The sequence below is a fragment of the Argiope bruennichi genome, chromosome 7 (assembly GCF_947563725.1).
Source record: "Argiope bruennichi chromosome 7, qqArgBrue1.1, whole genome shotgun sequence".
In the NCBI taxonomy this organism is placed as follows: Eukaryota; Metazoa; Arthropoda; class Arachnida; order Araneae; family Araneidae; genus Argiope; species Argiope bruennichi.
The window spans coordinates 67,982,113-68,002,968 of NC_079157.1; the positions used below are offsets into that span (position 1 = coordinate 67,982,113).

At 34.6% G+C, this 20,856-nt stretch overlaps 1 protein-coding gene across 1 annotated transcript in view; it reads left to right on the forward strand.

Moving 5' to 3' along the window:
• The first annotated feature begins 6,163 nt into the window (after positions 1–6,163).
• The window catches only part of LOC129975145 (uncharacterized PE-PGRS family protein PE_PGRS54-like), a 28,979-nt gene continuing 14,286 nt past the window's right edge, over positions 6,164–20,856 (forward strand). The window contains exons 1-9 of the mRNA XM_056088104.1: positions 6,164–6,955; positions 8,463–8,606; positions 10,060–10,285; positions 10,361–10,480; positions 11,989–12,491; positions 13,935–14,483; positions 15,926–16,273; positions 17,717–18,172; positions 19,616–20,071. Coding sequence (XP_055944079.1) covers positions 6,185–6,955; positions 8,463–8,606; positions 10,060–10,285; positions 10,361–10,480; positions 11,989–12,491; positions 13,935–14,483; positions 15,926–16,273; positions 17,717–18,172; positions 19,616–20,071 — 3,573 coding nt within the window. The 5' untranslated portion in view covers positions 6,164–6,184. The remainder of the gene's footprint in view (positions 6,956–8,462; positions 8,607–10,059; positions 10,286–10,360; positions 10,481–11,988; positions 12,492–13,934; positions 14,484–15,925; positions 16,274–17,716; positions 18,173–19,615; positions 20,072–20,856) is intronic.

Genomic DNA, 20,856 nt, shown 5'->3' on the forward strand with positions numbered 1-20,856 from the left:
CGAAATCTTGGATGCAAATATGGAACCCACTTTTTACTTCCAGAATAAATAAGTATTTTACTATCGTTTTATTTCTTATCTTATTTCTCAAAGAAGAACAAAAACAAGGAAAGATGAAAAGAAATACGTTGAATATGATCCTTAGTTCGAATATTTCAAACAATTTAAGATACAGTACACTCCCGATTATCCGCGGATTTGGCTGGCGCGGCCGCCGCGGATAATCCGAAAAAAGCTAAAAACGGGTATAGCAAAAGAGAAAACAGTCATTCCAACTTTGAAAAATCGTTTTATGTACAATAAAACGTAAAATAAACAGCAGGAAATGTTTAACTAACGCTTAATATTTTAGTATATCACTCAAAACTAACCTAAAATGCATTTTGTTAATGAAAACAGAAAAGTGCTTTGTACTTACGAGAGGCGTCAAGGATGCACAGAAAATTTAATACATATGTATTGTTTAATACTGTAATGTATTATGTAATTACAAAAGCATAACTGTAAAACTACACCTTTTTGAAGAAATCAGTCATTTGTGTTTGCTACTAGCTTTGGAAGCATTTTCTCTTTGCTTGGAAGAAAAAGAAAAAAAAACAACACTTTGTCCGGCAGGCGCGGATAACCCGCCCGCGGATAATCGGGAGTCTACTGTATAACGCATATTTTTATGCACTGAAATTTTTTTATTGTAATTTAACATAAATTGTTAAGATTGGCCATTGTAATTTTTTTCTTATACGTGTAAGAGTTTTTAAGAATTTAGAATATAAAAAATAAATTGAGCTAGATTTCATAATTTTATAAAAGTATCAGATTTACTTTTAAGGAGATGGAGTGCGAAGTATCATAAATCAAGCTAACTCCTACTTGGCCGACTTCAGGGACTTTACAGAAAGGAGTTTGCAAAGATAGAAAAGAATATGTTCACCGATGCTCTTAGTTGAAATATTCCTAATGATTAAATCTACACAGGATAATTTTACTCTTTGAAATTTTTTTATCATAATTCAGAATTGAATTTTTAAGAGAAGCCATTATAATTATTATTATCATTTCTGCGTTCAACTTTTTGAGAATAATTGGGATACAAAAAATAAATTTGTCTAGAGTTCATTGTTTTATTATAATATCAGTTAGTCGAGAATTTCTGCCTACTGTTACTGCTTTTGGTACGAATTTTAACTCATGTTTTAATCTGAAAATTTTTACACTTTCTATTACGGCATTTCACCAAATTAAATAAGCAAATCTTATAACTTTAAACGAACAATCCTTTTGTGTGTGTATATATATATGTAACATTATTTGTTTTGAAGCAGTGAAGAAACTTTTTATCTTTTTAACCCATCGGGAAAGCATAGTTATTTACAAGCAGAGATGCGGACAAGACGTCCGCCACAGCGCAGTACAAAAGCCGGAGTGGGGAAGAAGGGCCGAAATAAATTATCCCTCGCCTTATATAACCTTAGATTTTGATAGGGAAAATATTTCTTCATAGTGCTAATATATTAATAAGATTCTGGATTAATAAGATTAGGGATTTCTGACTCATGTCAATCACATGAAAGGGAAACACAGGGCTCTTTTAAGAAAGAATGTGCTTACTGGACCCCTTTACCCCTTCACGTCGAGCGTGTGAAAGTATCGGCGTTTAGCCGATTCCCCAGTTTTATAAAGTTTATCTTGAATTAATTAAGTAGAGACAGTGGAACCGGATCACGAAATAAGAGAATATTATCTCGGGAAACGGATCTAACGATTTGGATCAAATTTTATATTTAGGTAAAATTTTGTTTTGTAAGTTTATCTATATTGGTGTCTTTCCTGAAAAGATGAGACTTTACACACAAAAAATGTATAACTAAATATTGACATGTGGCTGGCTATACGTGCCCTGCTTAAGCGTATCAGAGATGGAGTAGTGGTAAGGACTTCGGACACAAATGCATTTCTCTTACGCTCAAACCCGCGTTTGCAATACGAATATTATTTCGCTTATAACTTAAAACGACCCATAGGATAGGATTTTATTTACGATGTGAAAAAAAACAACTGTCGAGCGAAGTTCAATATTCAAGGTACTTGGTTAATCCTGACTAATATTTTGTTTCAACTGAAGCAGAGTTGAATAGCGAGTTCAAATATACTCCAATTGAATAATTCAATTGTCTGAAGAAGTGAGATTTGGCGGCCAGAAACTTTTAATTCAATTGATAGCTGATTGCCTTGTTTGCGATATTTGTCTGATGGCATTTATTGTTATGGCCAACGTAAAAATGTTCCGCTTGAGCAAAAACAAATTAAAAATATGCACTCGAGTTACAGTTGCCCTCAGAGTTTATTTCACTCATTTTTCCACTCCATTTTTTTGGTACATTTTAAAGGCTTTATATCAAATGAAAACGGAAAAGATACTATTTATCTTTAGAAAATGAAAAGATACTATTTATTTTGAATTATTATATTTGAAATGAAAAGATACTATTTATCTTTAGAAAGCGAGTTTTGGTCAACATCATGGGATACTTGAGTGTTCCCATACATTTAAATTGTGAATATCATCTGGTGAGAAAAAGGAAAAACGCAGAGCAAAGGAATTTAAAAGACAAGATGTTTTAAAAACTGAAATATTTTTTTCTGAAGAAAAATGTTGAAGCATTTTTCACTCAATTTGTCGGTACATTTTCCAGACTTTATTTCAAATAAAAACGGAAAAAGATACTATTAAACCTTACTATGCGATTTTTAGTCACATCAGGGAATACTTGAATTTCTCCATATGTTTAAGTTCCAAATATCATCTAAGAAGAAAGAGAAAATGCCATGCAAAGGCATTTAAGAGAACAAGGTGCTTAAAAAACTGAAATATTTTCTTAAAATTCTGCTAATTTTTTATATGGTTTTATTTTTAATATTCAGTTTTTGTTTTCGAATAATTTCTCTTAATTTGAAACTTAGTTTTGTAATATGTATGCTTTAACAAAAAAAATTAATATTAAGAACATATATTTTAGAACCAAAAAATATTTAGCTATGTATATACATTGATGTTTTATTTGTCGATAAAACGATGTGTAAAGATTTTTAGGATGGTTTGGACATAAAAATGCTTACTAAATTCACATTTTATTTCAACTTAGGAAAAAATATGTGATCTGAAGATAGATTTTGATATTTTATGTCATTGGAATAAGAAATAAAGCTATGTTAAACAGTGCTGAAATTTAAAAAAATATTAAAAATTAATGAAAAACTATCAATTTTCGTCTTTTTTGTAATTTTCTATGCCAATGCCGGAGCGGAAAATTTTCATCAATTTTATTCCTGATTTGTTTTCGTCTTCACGCAATTAAGCATTCCTCCTTTCTCATTTTTTCCAGCTAAAAAACAATTTGAATTTTTTTTTTTTGAAAAAGCAAACATTGAGATTCGAATTACTGATATTTAAGATGTAATTAAACAATGCCTTTGTAATATTTAATGTAAATTACATAATTCAGGACTTCATTTAATATCACGTCAAGGTGCTTCAAAAACAAATGAAAAAAGAATATATGTTACCTCTGCGCCATGCTTATCAACTCTGCGAATCTTACTCTCAAAGAAAATTTTCTGTTATGGAAATGAGACAAGTGTGAATCAAGAACGACAAGAACATTGTTTGCTGATTTCGGACTACTTTTTTGCGATTGGTTGCAGATTTGAATTGCATATATAGAAAGGAGGTAACATCTCACGCAAGAATTCTCATGTTACTAAGCTTATGTTTTCAGGGTCACATGAAGGTGATCAATGAATTAGAAATGAGATTACTTTAAGAATGGTAATTGTTGTAATATTCAACTCAAAATTAACAGAGATTCAAATTTACTGGATGAATTATAAAAAGATTTAACTCTTTGTAAATGAATAATTAAACATGCATCAGACAATTAAGACTTTTTAGTGGTTTGATATCCGAATTCAACCATAGAAGAAAGTTATCTAATGTTCAACATTCTGCTATTAAATCTTCTGTTGATAAGGCTTCTATGAAAGAAAAATTACAACAGATCAAAAAAAAAAAAAAAGACCACAATAATGTTTTCCTTTGTCTATTATCAGAATTGTTTTATAATTCTTGTCCTAATTTTTCTTCTTCCTTTTTTTTTCATCATCAGATGTTTGTCCAGAACAAACTTGCTTTTACTTTGAATTAAATTTCATGAAAATTTGAAGAGATTAATTATTCATTTTAAATGTTTTCTTAAGTCTTTATGCTTTCTAGCATCAATTAAAACTATTTTTAGAATTTTAAAAAGCTTTGTTCACTCTCTACGATTTCTGCACATCAACCACATGTCTCGCATAGTATAGGCAAGTTTGACTCTTGCGCCTATAAAAACCAATCAACCAATATTGATGATTTGAAGTTTAGAACAAAGCGTTCCAAAACTGAGGACAGTTTACCATCCCACTAGTGCCTATCTTATTTGGTAGATTTTAACATACAAAGGAATATTTTCTTTTCATTTTAATTTTTGAATTAATATTTCATTTAATTGGCTGTCACGTGACCCTCCTGTGCTGAACAATCACATTCGAATTAGATGAACCCTTCTCTATAATATTTAAAAATAGCAAAATGAAATCTAGTGATATCTAATGAAAACAAGTTAAAATTAAAAGAAATTTCTGTTACTGAAATAATTTTGAATTATAGACATTTTATTATTTTTTTTAATTAGAAATTCCAGAGAATAAGAAAATTAAAATTGAATTACCGAGGAATTCGAAGAATGAATATTCGAAAATATCAAGATCTGCTTTGAATATTTTATAGATTAAGCACTCGGACTGGAAAAAATATTTTCTAATAGCACTCAAAACCTGTGTTTCCTTTTTCGCTAGTAATTAATTATTAAATACAGAGAAAATTTGAAAGGCTCTCTTATAGAAAGGAACGCAATGCCCTTGTGTAATTCCCTTTTCTTGAATATTTTTTAACTTGAAATAAAATATGTTATTGTTAAAATACTAAATAATAATAATTCAAACTTCAGGAATCATTTAATTTTTGCATACAATTTAATTATTCCAGTTTTATTTTGCTGACTGATTTTATGTTGAGGCTTTCTTCATTAGACTATAATATAAATTTAGTATCTCCAGTTCCTGATTCTAATTTTTCATTTTAGATATGCCATTTTAAAAATGGCGATTTATTTTATTTGGTTGTTGCTTTATTGAAGAAAAAGTCAATAAATTTCCTAACATATGTGGTCGTAATTTGACGGTGGATAGTTTTTCTAGTATATTAATATAAATTTTTACTTATATTTAAAGTAATTTTTCACAAAATTCAAAATAACAACAAAAAAAATATCTTGCAAAAATTGCGATTGTGTACATGACGTGGCATGCATTTAATTCGAAAGCTATTTATTTTCGAATCATTAGTTTTAGCTAATCCATTATTAATAAAAGTTATCTTCATTTAATTTATGTAAAATAATGATTTTCCCAAAGCATTTCATAATAGCCTGAGTATTACTACTGATACGAAATATAATTAATATGTAGTTGTAAAAAATTACATAGACTTTATTTAAAAGTTTGCGAAAACACTTGATGCTGATTTATGGCAATAAATGGAGAAGAAAAAAGAAAGCAAAAAAAAAAAATGTAAAGAATTACTTTAGTGCGCTGCATTTTGAGAGAAATAATTACCAATAAAAATAATATTTGAGAGTTAGATTTAATTCTTTCAGGGGAGTGTTTTTTAGAATTTGATGCTGTAAAAATCACACGCATAAGAAGTTGCTTAAGTATAGAGTATCTTCAAATTCTAAAAGCCCTTGTAAAATTCGAAATTTCTTGGTGACAAAAGTTAAACTGCATCTCATCAAACAAAAAATTATTAATTCATCATCAATAGTCCTTGCAAAGCATGACGTACTACATCTGGCATTTTTTCTTCTAGTCACGGAAACAGGTGGAATTCTATGGTGCGCAATACATTCTAGAACATGCTGAAAAAATATACGAAGCACGACGTAAAGCAAAAATGCGTAAGCAAAAGCAAAAGCAAAATCTAGGTTATAGTTGTTGAAATAGCTGATTGTTGACACGCAAAAATGCTGTATAAAAGGGAAGGAAATTGAGGGAAACAGCACTCAGACGGGATCTGTTCTCAACGAAAATGAGTTGCCCTCGTCTTGTACTAGCCTTTTTGGCTTTGCTCAGCACCCATGCTCTCTTCGCTGCTGCTGGTGGTACGACTCCTTGGGATTCTCCAGCCCTGGCAGACAGTTTCATGAAAAGTTTCATGGATGAAATAGGTACCAGTGGAGCATTCTCTTCGAGTCAAATCGATGACATGAGTACCATTGGCGATACCATGATGGATTCTGTCAATAGATTGGCAAGCAGTGGACGAATCTCGAAATCAAAACTTCAAGCTCTGAATATGGCATTTGCTTCATCCATGGCTGAAATAGCTGCTACAGAAGAAGGTGGCTTGAGTATAGGTGCAAAAACGAGCGCCATTGCCAGTGCTCTTAGAGGCGCCTTCTTTCAGACAACAGGCTATGCAAATGAGCAATTCATAAACGAAATTACATCGTTAATCAATATGATTGCTCAAGCAAATGTAAATGCAGTGTCAGCAAGTGCTTCCGCAGCCGCAGGAGGAGGATATGGTGCTCCTGCATATGGTCCTTCAAGTTATGGACCATCACAACAACAATCTTCTGCCAGCTCGGTATCTATAAGCGCATCTGCCGCTGGAGCTGGACCCAGAGGTCAAGCACCTTCTAGATCTGCACAACAAGGACCTAGAGGACCATCCGGACCTGGAGGTGCCTCTGTCTCCGCCGCTGCTGCAGCTGCAGGTGGACCCGGAAGTCAAGGACCATATGGACCAGGACAACAAGGACCAGGTGCAAGAGGACCATCCGGACCCAGTCAACAGGTATGAAATTTATTTTAAAAAATATATATAATGATTTTGTTTCGAGCTTAGATTTCACTTTCTTAAATTTAATTTAATACACTCCACCGTTTAATTTATTTTCCAATAGACATAAAACATTCATTTAAATAAATATTTTATAAACTAAAAATAAATGATATAAGGCGGATAATTTCTATATATTTAAAGATTCGTAGAAAATAATCGATATATGATAATTTCTATCAATCGAAATTCTCATATACAAGAATAAATATTGTAAAAATACATGTATATAATATTGAATCCATTTATTTGTTTGAAATTTATACAATTCTAGATACTTAAATTGTTTTAACTAATTTCGGGAATTCCTCAGATCTTTAAAAAATTATTTGCATTGTTGAGAAATTCCTGTGCCCACTAAAGGGAGTGAAACTTGAGAGGAACAATTTTATGTTCTTTCACATAAGGTCAGGAAATATCACTACACAAGAATTGTCTTTACATCTTTTTAAAATGTATAATTCAACTTTTCTTTAACTTAAAAATTCTTTCCTGCATGACCTTTTCATCTAATTTTAATGATTTTGAATGTTATATTAAGCTCAATTTAAAACAATGAATGTGTTTTGATAAAATAATAAAGCATTTAGTAATGTTCACTTACAGCTATCCGTTACGAGCTTTTATCAAAGTTAAAATGATATCCTCGGAAATTATCAGCTTTGCTTTCTAAGAAAAAAATCGCTGTTTAGAATTTCCGTTAGTTCGAAAAATCAGTACACAAAAATAAATACTGTTAATTTTTTAGTTTCTTATTCCTATTGTCATACTGACTTAAAGAGAATTCATAATGCGAATAAATTTATTATTAAAATAAACTTACAACAAAAATTTTAAAAACAGTTTTATGGTATTTATAGAAACTTTGTACCATTTTCATTGTCTTTATTTTCCATACCTCTTTCAAAGTGTATTTTGATATATGACAGTGCTGAACAAATTTTTTTCTGAAAACATTTCTCCTTGAAGGAAAAAAAACCACTTTACAATATCTAATATAAAACAGAATTTCAAATAAAAAAAATAATCTTCAACTTTAGAAAAGGCTTTTCACAGGAGAAAATTTGTTTTATTCTGCAGCATCGGATCGTCGGAGATCTATTATTAAAGAAAGAACCATTGAAATAGCTTTATTTTAATTTTAAATTATTTTTATTTCTTTACAATAATGATACCATTGGTTGATTTTTCAATCTACGAGATTACTGAATTTTCGAGAAAAAGTCTGTACTTCGTAGTACAAAAATTTTAATCGATAAAGATGATGACTTAAACTTTATTTTGAAGGAGAATCCTCTTATAGGTTTAACAGAAAAATCTTAATTCACGCAGAAGCTTTATAAACATTCGAGATTCTCGAAGAAATTTGCATAGAACAATATATCATTAACACAAATATAAACTTTATAAAGTAAACTCCCAAAAAAAGAATATTAACAAGTTTGGGATATTATTATTATAGGGACCTGGAGGATATGGACCATCTGGACCTGGAGGTGCTTCTGCCGCGGCCGCGGCTGCAGCTGCCGGTGGACCCGGAGGTCAAGGACCATACGGACCAGGACAACAAGGACCAGGTGCAGGACCATATGGACCCGGACAACAGGTATTACATTTCTCTTCAAATAATTATAAAATAATTTTAATTTACTTTTCTATTTCACTTTCTTTGATTTAAATTAATAGTACTTGAACGAAACATTCGTTTCACAGCATTCGTAAAGACTTCAATTTAACATTCAATTGGTTTTAATAACAGATAAGCAGATTTTGTATTTAAATATTGACGACCATTCAGTATCCTTGTAGTTATACACCATTACAATACTCATCTACGAGTCTTACAAGGCATCCACATCCGTTTCCATCTCTAGTCACCATGTATTTGCGCTCTCATCGATCTTTCGATTTTCACATACGGTCCCCGCTGACATCTGCTGGTCGCAGAAAGGTTATTTCCATAATAACTCAAATTTTCAAGAAATTAGCTCTGTTAAACTATTTTGTAGAAAATTGCTTTCAAATTATGAGAGTAATTCTTTCATCTTGCAACTGTTTCTCGAAACTGCACGGGACTATAAACTTGTCTTTCGATATCGCTATCAACGAGCAGCATTTTGCAATTACGACAGTCTCCTGGGAGTTACCGAAATTTAAAATGCTTAATTTTCGATAACACCAACTAAAAGTATTTTTCTCATACATATCAGCTTGAGACACAGTTTGTTTCATAACGGGGATAAGAAATTAATTCTTATCGACTTGGAATTCGTCAATTCTTGGAAACAAAATTGCTGAATAAAAATTTGGATATGGAAATATTTCATTGCACACAAGAAAATATATTATGAATTTTTCATAAAATTCTTACTCATAATTTTATGCCTACTTAATGAGAATATACCTTTTAGTGAAATGTGAAAGCAACGCTATTAAAACAATTTATGGACGATATTTGTATAAATTTCGGTATTTCCGGTATCTTTATTTATTTATCCCGCTTTCTACATCAGTATTGATATGGAAATGATGAAAATCACTTTCCCGTATAAATTTTATGTTTTAGAAAACAGTTATTTAATGAACTCTAACCCTAAACTGAATTTTAAATTAAAAAAAAACATCTCCAAGTTAAGAAAACGATTCCTGTTGCTACAGCTTTGTTTTCTCGTGTATCTCCAGATCTTTGGTGATTTATTATCAAAACAAAAACCTTTTAAACGGGTTTCTTCGTATTTAATTATATGCCTTCACAATAAATATACCATTAGCAGCTTCATGGCTCTATCAAACAATTGAATTTTTGAGCGAAACTCTTTATTTCGTAAGACAGAAATTTTATTTAATGATGATGATTTTTGTATTATTCTGACGCAATATCTTCTTTTAGAACATACCGGGGAAATTTTAATTCATGCAGAAAAGCTTTTTATCTGTTTAAAATTCGGAATTCTCGAAGAAAGTGCCATAGATGATTGTCTCATTTCCATAAATATAAGCTCTATATACTAGGCTCTCACTGAAGGAATGTTTACAATTTTCGTATATTGCTATTACAGGGACCTGGACAACAAGGACCTGGAGGTTATGGACCATCTGGACCTGGAGGTGCCGCGGCCGCCGCCGCTGCTGCAGCTGCAGGTGGACCTGGAGGACAAGGACCATCTGGACCTGGACAACAAGGACCAGGAGGTTATGGACCATCTGGACCAAGTGGAGCATCCGCTGCCGCAGCCGCAGCAGGAGGTCAAGGACCTTATGGACAAGGACAACAAGGACCAGGAGGTTATGGACCATCTGGACCAAGTGGAGCATCCGCTGCCGCAGCCGCAGCAGGAGGTCAAGGACCTTATGGACAAGGACAACAAGGACCAGGAGGATATGGACCATCTGGACCTGGAGGAGCTTCTGCCGCCGCCGCTGCTGCAGCTGGAGGTGGACCCGGAGGACAAGGACCATACGGACCAGGACAACAAGGACCATACGGACCAGGACAACAGGTATTACATTTGTCCTCAAATAATTTTAATTTATTTTTCTATTTTACTTTCTTTGATTTAAATTAATATTACTTGAACGAAACATTCGTCTCACAGCATTCGTAAACACTTCAATTTAACATTTAATTGGTTTTAATAACAGATAAGCAGATTTTGTATTTAAATATTGACGACCATTCAGTATCCTTGTAGTTATACACCATTACAATACTCATCTACGAGTCTTACAAGGCATCCACATCCGTTTCCATCTCTAGTCACCATGTATTTGCGCTCTCATCGATCTTTCGATTTTCACATACGGTCCCCGCTGACATCTGCTGGTCGCAGAAAGGTTATTTCCATAATAACTCAAATTTTCAAGAAATTAGCTCTGTTAAACTATTTTGTAGAAAATTGCTTTCAAATTATGAGAGTAATTCTTTCATCTTGCAATTGTTTCTCGAAACTGCGCGGGACTATAAACTTGTCTTTCGATATCGCTATCAACGAGCAGCATTTTGCAATTACGACAGTCTTCTGGGAGTTACCGAAATTTAAAATGCTTAATTTTCGATAACACCAACTAAAAGCATTTTTCTCACACATATCAGCTTGAGACACAGTTTGTTTCATAACGGGGATAAGAAATTAATTTTTATCGACTTGGAATTCGTCAATTCTTGGAAACAAAATTGCTGAATAAAAATTTGGATAGGGAAAAATTTCATTTCACACAAGAAAATATATTATGAATTTTTCATTAAATTCTTACTGATAATTTTATGCCTACTTAATGAGAATATACCTTTTAGTGAAGTGTGAAAGCAACGCTATTAAAACAATTTATGGACGATATTTGTATAAATTTCGGTATTTCCGGTATCTTTATTTATTTATCCCGCTTTCTATATCAGTATTGATATGGAAATGATGAAAATCACTTTCCCGTATAAATTTTATGTTTTAGAAAACAGTTATTTAATGAACTCTAACCCTAAACTGAATTTTAAATTAAAAAAAAACATCTCCAAGTTAAGAAAACTATTCCTGTGGCTACAGCTTTGTTTTCTCGTGTATCTCCAGATCTTTGGTGATTTATTATCAAAACAAGAACCTTTTAAACGGGTTTCTTCGTATTTAATTATATGCCTTCACAATAAAGATACCATTAGAAGCTTCATGGCTCTATCAAACAATTGAATTTTTGAGCGAAACTCTTTATTTCGTAAGACAGAAATTTTATTTAATGATGATGATTTTTGTATTATTCTGACGCAATATCTTCTTTTAGAACACACCGGGGAAATTTTAATTCATGCAGAAAAGCTTTTTATCTGTTTAAAATTCGGAATTCTCGAAGAAAGTGCCATAGATGATTGTCTCATTTCCATAAATATAAGCTCTATATACTAGGCTCTCACTGAAGGAATGTTTACAATTTTCGTATATTGCTATTACAGGGACCTGGACAACAAGGACCTGGAGTTTATGGACCATCTGGACCTGGAGGTGCCGCTGCCGCCGCCGCTGCTGCAGCTGCAGGTGGACCTGGAGGACAAGGACCATCTGGACCTGGACAACTAGGACCAGGAGGTTATGGACCATCTGGACCAAGTGGAGCATCCGCTGCCGCAGCCGCAGCAGGAGGTCAAGGACCTTATGGACAAGGACAACAAGGACCAGGAGGTTATGGACCATCTGGACCAAGTGGAGCATCCGCTGCCGCAGCCGCAGCAGGAGGTCAAGGACCTTATGGACAAGGACAACAAGGACCAGGACAACAAGGACCAGGAGGTTATGGACCATCTGGACCAAGTGGAGCATCCGCTGCCGCAGCCGCAGCAGGAGGTCAAGGACCTTATGGACAAGGACAACAAGGACCAGGAGGATATGGACCATCTGGACCTGGAGGAGCTTCTGCCGCCGCTGCTGCTGCAGCTGCAGGTGGACCCGGAGGACAAGGACCATACGGACCAGGACAACAAGGACCATACGGACCCGGACAACAGGTATTACATTTGTCCTCAAATAATTTTAATTTATTTTTCTATTTTACTTTCTTTGATTTAAATTAATATTACTTGAACGAAACATTCGTCTCACAGCATTCGTAAACACTTCAATTTAACATTTAATTGGTTTTAATAACAGATAAGCAGATTTTGTATTTAAATATTGACGACCATTCAGTATCCTTGTAGTTATACACCATTACAATACTTATCTACGAGTCTTACAAGACATCCACATCCGTTTCCATCTCTAGTCACCATGTATTTGCGCTCTCATCGATCTTTCGATTTTCACATACGGTCCCCGCTGACATCTGCTGGTTGCAGAAAGGTTATTTCCATAATAACTCAAATTTTCAAGAAATTAGCTCTGTTAAACTATTTTGTAGAAAATTGCTTTCAAATTATGAGAGTAATTCTTTCATCTTGCAATTGTTTCTCGAAACTGCGCGGGACTATAAACTTGTCTTTCGATATCGCTATCAACGAGCAGCATTTTGCAATTACGACAGTCTTCTGGGAGTTACCGAAATTTAAAATGCTTAATTTTCGATAACACCAACTAAAAGCATTTTTCTCATACATATCAGCTTGAGACACAGTTTGTTTCATAACGGGGATAAGAAATTAATTTTTATCGACTTGGAATTCGTCAATTCTTGGAAACAAAATTGCTGAATAAAAATTTGGATAGGGAAAAATTTCATTTCATACAAGAAAATATATTATGAATTTTTCATTAAATTCTCACTGATAATTTTATGCCTACTTAATGAGAATATACCTTTTAGTGAAGTGTGAAAGCAACGCTATTAAAACAATTTATGGACGATATTTGTATAAATTTCGGTATTTCCGGTATCTTTATTTATTTATCCCGCTTTCTATATCAGTATTGATATGGAAATGATGAAAATCACTTTCCCGTATAAATTTTATGTTTTAGAAAACAGTTATTTAATGAACTCTAACCCTAAACTGAATTTTAAATTTAAAAAAAAACATCTCCAAGTTAAGGAAACGATTCCTGTGGCTACAGCTTTGTTTTCTCGTGTATCTCCAGATCTTTGGTGATTTATTATCAAAACAAGAACCTTTTAAACGGGTTTCTTCGTATTTAATTATATGCCTTCACAATAAAGATACCATTAGCAGCTTCATGGCTCTATCAAACAATTGAATTTTTGAGCGAAACTCTTTATTTCGTAAGACAGAAATTTTATTTAATGATGATGATTTTTGTATTATTCTGACGCAATATCTTCTTTTAGAACACACCGGGGAAATTTTAATTCATGCAGAAAAGCTTTTTATCTGTTTAAAATTCGGAATTCTCGAAGAAAGTGCCATAGATGATTGTCTCATTTCCATAAATATAAGCTCTATATACTAGGCTCACACTGAAGGAATGTTTACAATTTTCGTATATTGCTATTACAGGGACCTGGACAACAAGGACCTGGAGGTTATGGACCATCTGGACCTGGAGGTGCCGCTGCCGCCGCCGCTGCTGCAGCTGCAGGTGGACCTGGAGGACAAGGACCATCTGGACCTGGACAACTAGGACCAGGAGGTTATGGAGCATCTGGACCAAGTGGAGCATCCGCTGCCGCAGCCGCAGCAGGAGGTCAAGGACCTTATGGACAAGGACAACAAGGATCAGGAGGTTATGGACCATCTGGACAAAGTGGAGCATCCGCTGCCGCAGCCGCAGCAGGAGGTCAAGGACCTTATGGACAAGGACAACAAGGACCAGGACAACAGGGACCAGGAGTTTATGGACCATCTGGACCAAGTGGAGCATCCGCTGCCGCAGCCGCAGCAGGAGGTCAAGGACCTTATGGACAAGGACAACAAGGACCAGGAGGATATGGACCATCTGGACCTGGAGGAGCTTCTGCCGCCGCCGCTGCTGCAGCTGCAGGTGGACCCGGAGGACAAGGACCATACGGACCAGGACAACAAGGACCATACGGACCCGGACAACAGGTATTACATTTGTCCTCAAATAATTTTAATTTATTTTTCTATTTTACTTTCTTTGATTTAAATTAATATTACTTGAACGAAACATTAGTCTCACAGCATTCGTAAACACTTCAATTTAACATTTAATTGGTTTTAATAACAGATAAGCAGATTTTGTATTTAAATATTGACGACCATTCAGTATCCTTGTAGTTATACACCATTACAATACTCATCTACGAGTCTTACAAGGCATCCACATCCGTTTCCATCTCTAGTCACCATGTATTTGCGCTCTCATCGATCTTTCGATTTTCACATACGGTCCCCGCTGACATCCGCTGGTCGCAGAAAGGTTATTTCCATAATAACTCAAATTTTCAAGAAATTAGCTCTGTTAAACTATTTTGTAGAAAATTGCTTTCAAATTATGAGAGTAATTCTTTCATCTTGCAACTGTTTCTGGAAACTGCACGGGACTATAAACTTGTCTTTCGATATCGCTATCAACGAGCAGCATTTTGCAATTACGACAGTCTTCTGGGAGTTACCGAAATTTAAAATGCTTAATTTTCGATAACACCAACTAAAAGCATTTTTCTCATACATATCAGCTTGAGACACAGTTTGTTTCATAACGGGGATAAGAAATTAATTTTTATCGACTTGGAATTCGTCAATTCTTGGAAACAAAATTGCTGAATAAAAATTTGGATAGGGAAAAATTTCATTTCACACAAGAAAATATATTATGAATTTTTCATTAAATTCTTACTGATAATTTTATGCCTACTTAATGAGAATATACCTTTTAGTGAAGTGTGAAAGCAACGCTATTAAAACAATTTATGGACGATATTTGTATAAATTTCGGTATTTCCGGTATCTTTATTTATTTATCCCGCTTTCTATATCAGTATTGATATGGAAATGATGAAAATCTCTTTCCCGTATAAATTTTATGTTTTAGAAAACAGTTATTTAATGAAATCTAACCCTAAACTGAATTTTAAATTAAAAAAAAACATCTCCAAGTTAAGAAAACGATTCCTGTGACAACAGCTTTGTTTTCTCGTGTATCTCCAGATCTTTGGTGATTTATTATCAAAACAAGAACCTTTTAAACGGGTTTCTTCGTATTTAATTATATGCCTTCACAATAAAGATACCATTAGCAGCTTCATGGCTCTATCAAACAATTGAATTTTTGAGCGAAACTCTTTATTTCGTAAGACAGAAATTTTATTTGATGATGATGATTTTTGTATTATTCTGACGCAATATCTTCTTTTAGAACATACCGGTGAAATTTTAATTCATGCAGAAAAGCTTTTTATCTGTTTAAAATTCGGAATTCTCGAAGAAAGTGCCATAGATCAATGTCTCATTTCCATAAATATAAGCTCTATATACTAGGCTCTCACTGAAGGAATGTTTACAATTTTCGTATATTGCTATTACAGGGACCTGGACAACAAGGACCTGGAGGTTATGGACCATCTGGACCTGGAGGTGCCGCTGCCGCCGCCGCTGCTGCAGCTGCAGGTGGACCTGGAGGACAAGGACCATCTGGACCTGGACAACAAGGACCAGGAGGTTATGGACCATCTGGACCAAGTGGAGCATCCGCAGCCGCAGCCGCAGCAGGAGGTCAAGGACCTTATGGACAAGGACAACAAGGACCAGGAGGATATGGACCATCTGGACCTGGAGGAGCTTCTGCCGCCGCCGCTGCTGCAGCTGCAGGTGGACCCGGAGGACAAGGACCATACGGACCAGGACAACAAGGACCATACGGACCCGGACAACAGGTATTACATTTGTCCTCAAATAATTTTAATTTATTTTTCTATTTTACTTTCTTTGATTTAAATTAATATTACTTGAACGAGACATTCGTCTCACAGCATTCGTAAACACTTCAATTTAACATTTAATTGGTTTTAATAACAGATAAGCAGATTTTGTATTTAAATATTGACGACCATTCAGTATCCTTGTAGTTATACACCATTACAATACTCATCTACGAGTCTTACAAGGCATCCACATCCGTTTCCATCTCTAGTCACCATGTATTTGCGCTCTCATCGATCTTTCGATTTTCACATACGGTCCCCGTTGACATCTGCTGGTCGCAGAAAGGTTATTTCCATAATAACTCAAATTTTCAAGAAATTAGCTCTGTTAAACTATTTTGTAGAAAATTGCTTTCAAATTATGAGAGTAATTCTTTCATCTTGCAACTGTTTCTGGAAACTGCACGGGACTATAAACTTGTCTTTCGATATCGCTATCAACGAGCAGCATTTTGCAATTACGACAGTCTTCTGGGTGTTACCGAAATTTAAAATGCTTAATTTTCGATAACACCAACTAAAAGCATTTTTATCATACATATCAGCTTGCGACACAGTTTGTTTCATAACGGGGATAAGAAATTAATTTTTATCGACTTGGAATTCGTCAATTCTTGGAAACAAAATTGCTGAATAAAAATTTGGATAGGGAAAAATTTCATTTCACACAAGAAAATATATTATGAATTTTTCATTAAATTCTTACTGATAATTTTATGCCTACTTAATGAGAATATACCTTTTAGTGAAGTGTGAAAGCAACGCTATTAAAACAATTTATGGACGATATTTGTATAAATTTCGGTATTTCCGGTATCTTTATTTATTTATCCCGCTTTCTATATCAGTATTGATATGGAAATGATGAAAATCACTTTCCCGTATAAATTTTATGTTTTAGAAAACAGTTATTTAATGAACTCTAACCCTAAACTGAATTTTAAATTAAAAAAAAAACATCTCCAAGTTAAGAAAACGATTCTTGTGGCTACAGCTTTGTTTTCTCGTGTATCTCCAGATCTTTGGTGATTTATTATCAAAACAAGAACCTTTTAAACGGGTTTCTTCGTATTTAATTATATGCCTTCACAATAAAGATACCATTAGCAGCTTCATGGCTCTATCAAACAATTGAATTTTTGAGCGAAACTCTTTATTTCGTAAGACAGAAATTTTATTTGATGATGATGATTTTTGTATTATTCTGACGCAATATCTTCTTTTAGAACATACCGGGAAAATTTTAATTCATGCAGAAAAGCTTTTTATCTGTTTAAAATTCGGAATTCTCGAAGAAAGTGCCATAGATCAATGTCTCATTTCCATAAATATAAGCTCTATATACTAGGCTCTCACTGAAGGAATGTTTACAATTTTCGTATATTGCTATTACAGGGACCTGGACAACAAGGACCTGGAGGTTATGGACCATCTGGACCTGGAGGTGCCGCTGCCGCCGCCGCTGCTGCAGCTGCAGGTGGACCTGGAGGACAAGGACCATCTGGACCTGGACAACAAGGACCAGGAGGTTATGGACCATCTGGACCAAGTGGAGCATCTGCTGCCGCAGCCGCAGCAGGAGGTCAAGGACCTTATGGACAAGGACAACAAGGACCAGGACAACAAGGACCAGGAGGTTATGGACCATCTGGACCAAGTGGAGCATCCGCTGCCGCAGCCGCAGCAGGAGGTCAAGGACCTTATGGACAAGGACAACAAGGACCAGTTGGATATGGACCATCTGGACCTGGAGGAGCTTCTGCCGCCGCCGCTGCTGCAGCTGCAGGTGGACCCGGAGGACAAGGACCATACGGACCAGGACAACAAGGACCATACGGACCCGGACAACAGGTATTACATTTGTCCTCAAATAATTTTAATTTATTTTTCTATTTTACTTTCTTTGATTTAAATTAATATTACTTGAACGAAACATTCGTCTCACAGCATTCGTAAACACTTCAATTTAACATTTAATTGGTTTTAATAACAGATAAGCAGATTTTGTATTTAAATATTGACGACCATTCAGTATCCTTGTAGTTATACACCATTACAATACTTATCTACGAGTCTTACAAGGCATCCACATCCGTTTCCATCTCTAGTCACCATGTATTTGCGCTCTCATCGATCTTTCGATTTTCACATACGGTCCCCGCTGACATCTGCTGGTCGCAGAAAGGTTATTTCCATAATAACTCAAATTTTCAAGAAATTAGCTCTGTTAAACTATTTTGTAGAAAATTGCTTTCAAATTATGAGAGTAATTCTTTCATCTTGCAATTGTTTCTCGAAACTGCGCGGGACTATAAACTTGTCTTTCGATATCGCTATCAACGAGCAGCATTTTGCAATTACGACAGTCTTCTGGGAGTTACCGAAATTTAAAATGCTTAATTTTCGATAACACCAACTAAAAGCATTTTTCTCATACATATCAGCTTGAGACACAGTTTGTTTCATAACGGGGATAAGAAATTAATTTTTATCGACTTGGAATTCGTCAATTCTTGGAAACAAAATTGCTGAATAAAAATTTGGATAGGGAAAAATTTCATTTCATACAAGAAAATATATTATGAATTTTTCATTAAATTCTTACTCATAATTTTAAGCCTACTTAATGAGAATATACCTTTTAGTGAAGTGTGAAAGCAACGCTATTAAAACAATTTATGGACGATATTTGTATAAATTTCGGTATTTCCGGTATCTTTATTTATTTATCCCGCTTTCTATATCAGTATTGATATGGAAATGATGAAAATCACTTTCCCGTATAAATTTTATGTTTTAGAAAACAGTTATTTAATGAACTCTAACCCTAAACTGAATTTTAAATTAAAAAAAAAACATCTCCAAGTTAAGAAAACGATTCCTGTGGCTACAGCTTTGTTTTCTCGTGTATCTCCAGATCTTTGGTGATTTATTATCAAAACAAGAACCTTTTAAACGGGTTTCTTCGTATTTAATTATATGCCTTCACAATAAAGATACCATTAGCAGCTTCATGGCTCTATCAAACAATTGAATTTTTGAGCGAAACTCTTTATTTCGTAAGACAGAAATTTTATTTGATGATGATGATTTTTGTATTATTCTGACGCAATATCTTCTTTTAGAACATACCGGGAAAATTTTAATTCATGCAGAAAAGCTTTTTATCTGTTTAAAATTCGGAATTCTCGAAGAAAGTGCCATAGATCAATGTCTCATTTCCATAAATATAAGCTCTATATACTAGGCTCTCACTGAAGGAATGTTTACAATTTTCGTATATTGCTATTACAGGGACCTGGACAACAAGGACCTGGAGGTTATGGACCATCTGGACCTGGAGGTGCCGCGGCCGCCGCCGCTGCTGCAGCTGCAGGTGGACCTGGAGGACAAGGACCATCTGGACCTGGACAACAAGGACCAGGAGGTTATGGACCATCTGGACCAAGTGGAGCATCCGCTGCCGCAGCCGCAGCAGGAGGTCAAGGACCTTATGGACAAGGACAACAAGGACCAGGACAACAAGGACCAGGAGGTTATGGACCATCTGGACCAAGTGGAGCATCCGCTGCCGCAGCCGCAGCAGGAGGTCAAGGACCTTATGGACAAGGACAACAAGGACCAGTTGGATATGGACCATCTGGACCTGGAGGAGCTTCTGCCGCCGCCGCTGCTGCAGCTGCAGGTGGACCCGGAGGACAAGGACCATACGGACCAGGACAACAAGGACCATACGGACCCGGACAACAGGTATTACATTTGTCCTCAAATAATTTTAATTTATTTTTCTATTTTACTTTCTTTGATTTAAATTAATATTACTTGAACGAAACATTCGTCTCACAGCATTCGTAAACACTTCAATTTAACATTTAATTGGTTTTAATAACAGATAAGCAGATTTTGTATTTAAATATTGACGACCATTCAGTATCCTTGTAGTTATACACCATTACAATACTTATCTACGAGTCTTACAAGGCATCCACATCCGTTTCCATCTCTAGTCACCATGTATTTGCGCTCTCATCGATCTTTCGATTTTCACATACGGTCCCCGCTGACATCTGCTGGTCGCAGAAAGGTTATTTCCATAATAACTCAAATTTTCAAGAAATTAGCTCTGTTAAACTATTTTGTAGAAAATTGCTTTCAAATTATGAGAGTAATTCTTTCATCTTGCAATTGTTTCTCGAAACTGCGCGGGACTATAAACTTGTCTTTCGATATCGCTATCAACGAGCAGCATTTTGCAATTACGACAGTCTTCTGGGAGTTACCGAAATTTAAAATGCTTAATTTTCGATAACACCAACTAAAAGCATTTTTCTCATACATATCAGCTTGAGACACAGTTTGTTTCATAACGGGGATAAGAAATTAATTTTTATCGACATGGAATTCGTCAATTCTTGGAAACAAAATTGCTGAATAAAAATTTGGATAGGGAAAAATTTCATTTCATACAAGAAAATATATTATGAATTTTTCATTAAATTCTTACTGATAATTTTATGCCTACTTAATGAGAATAT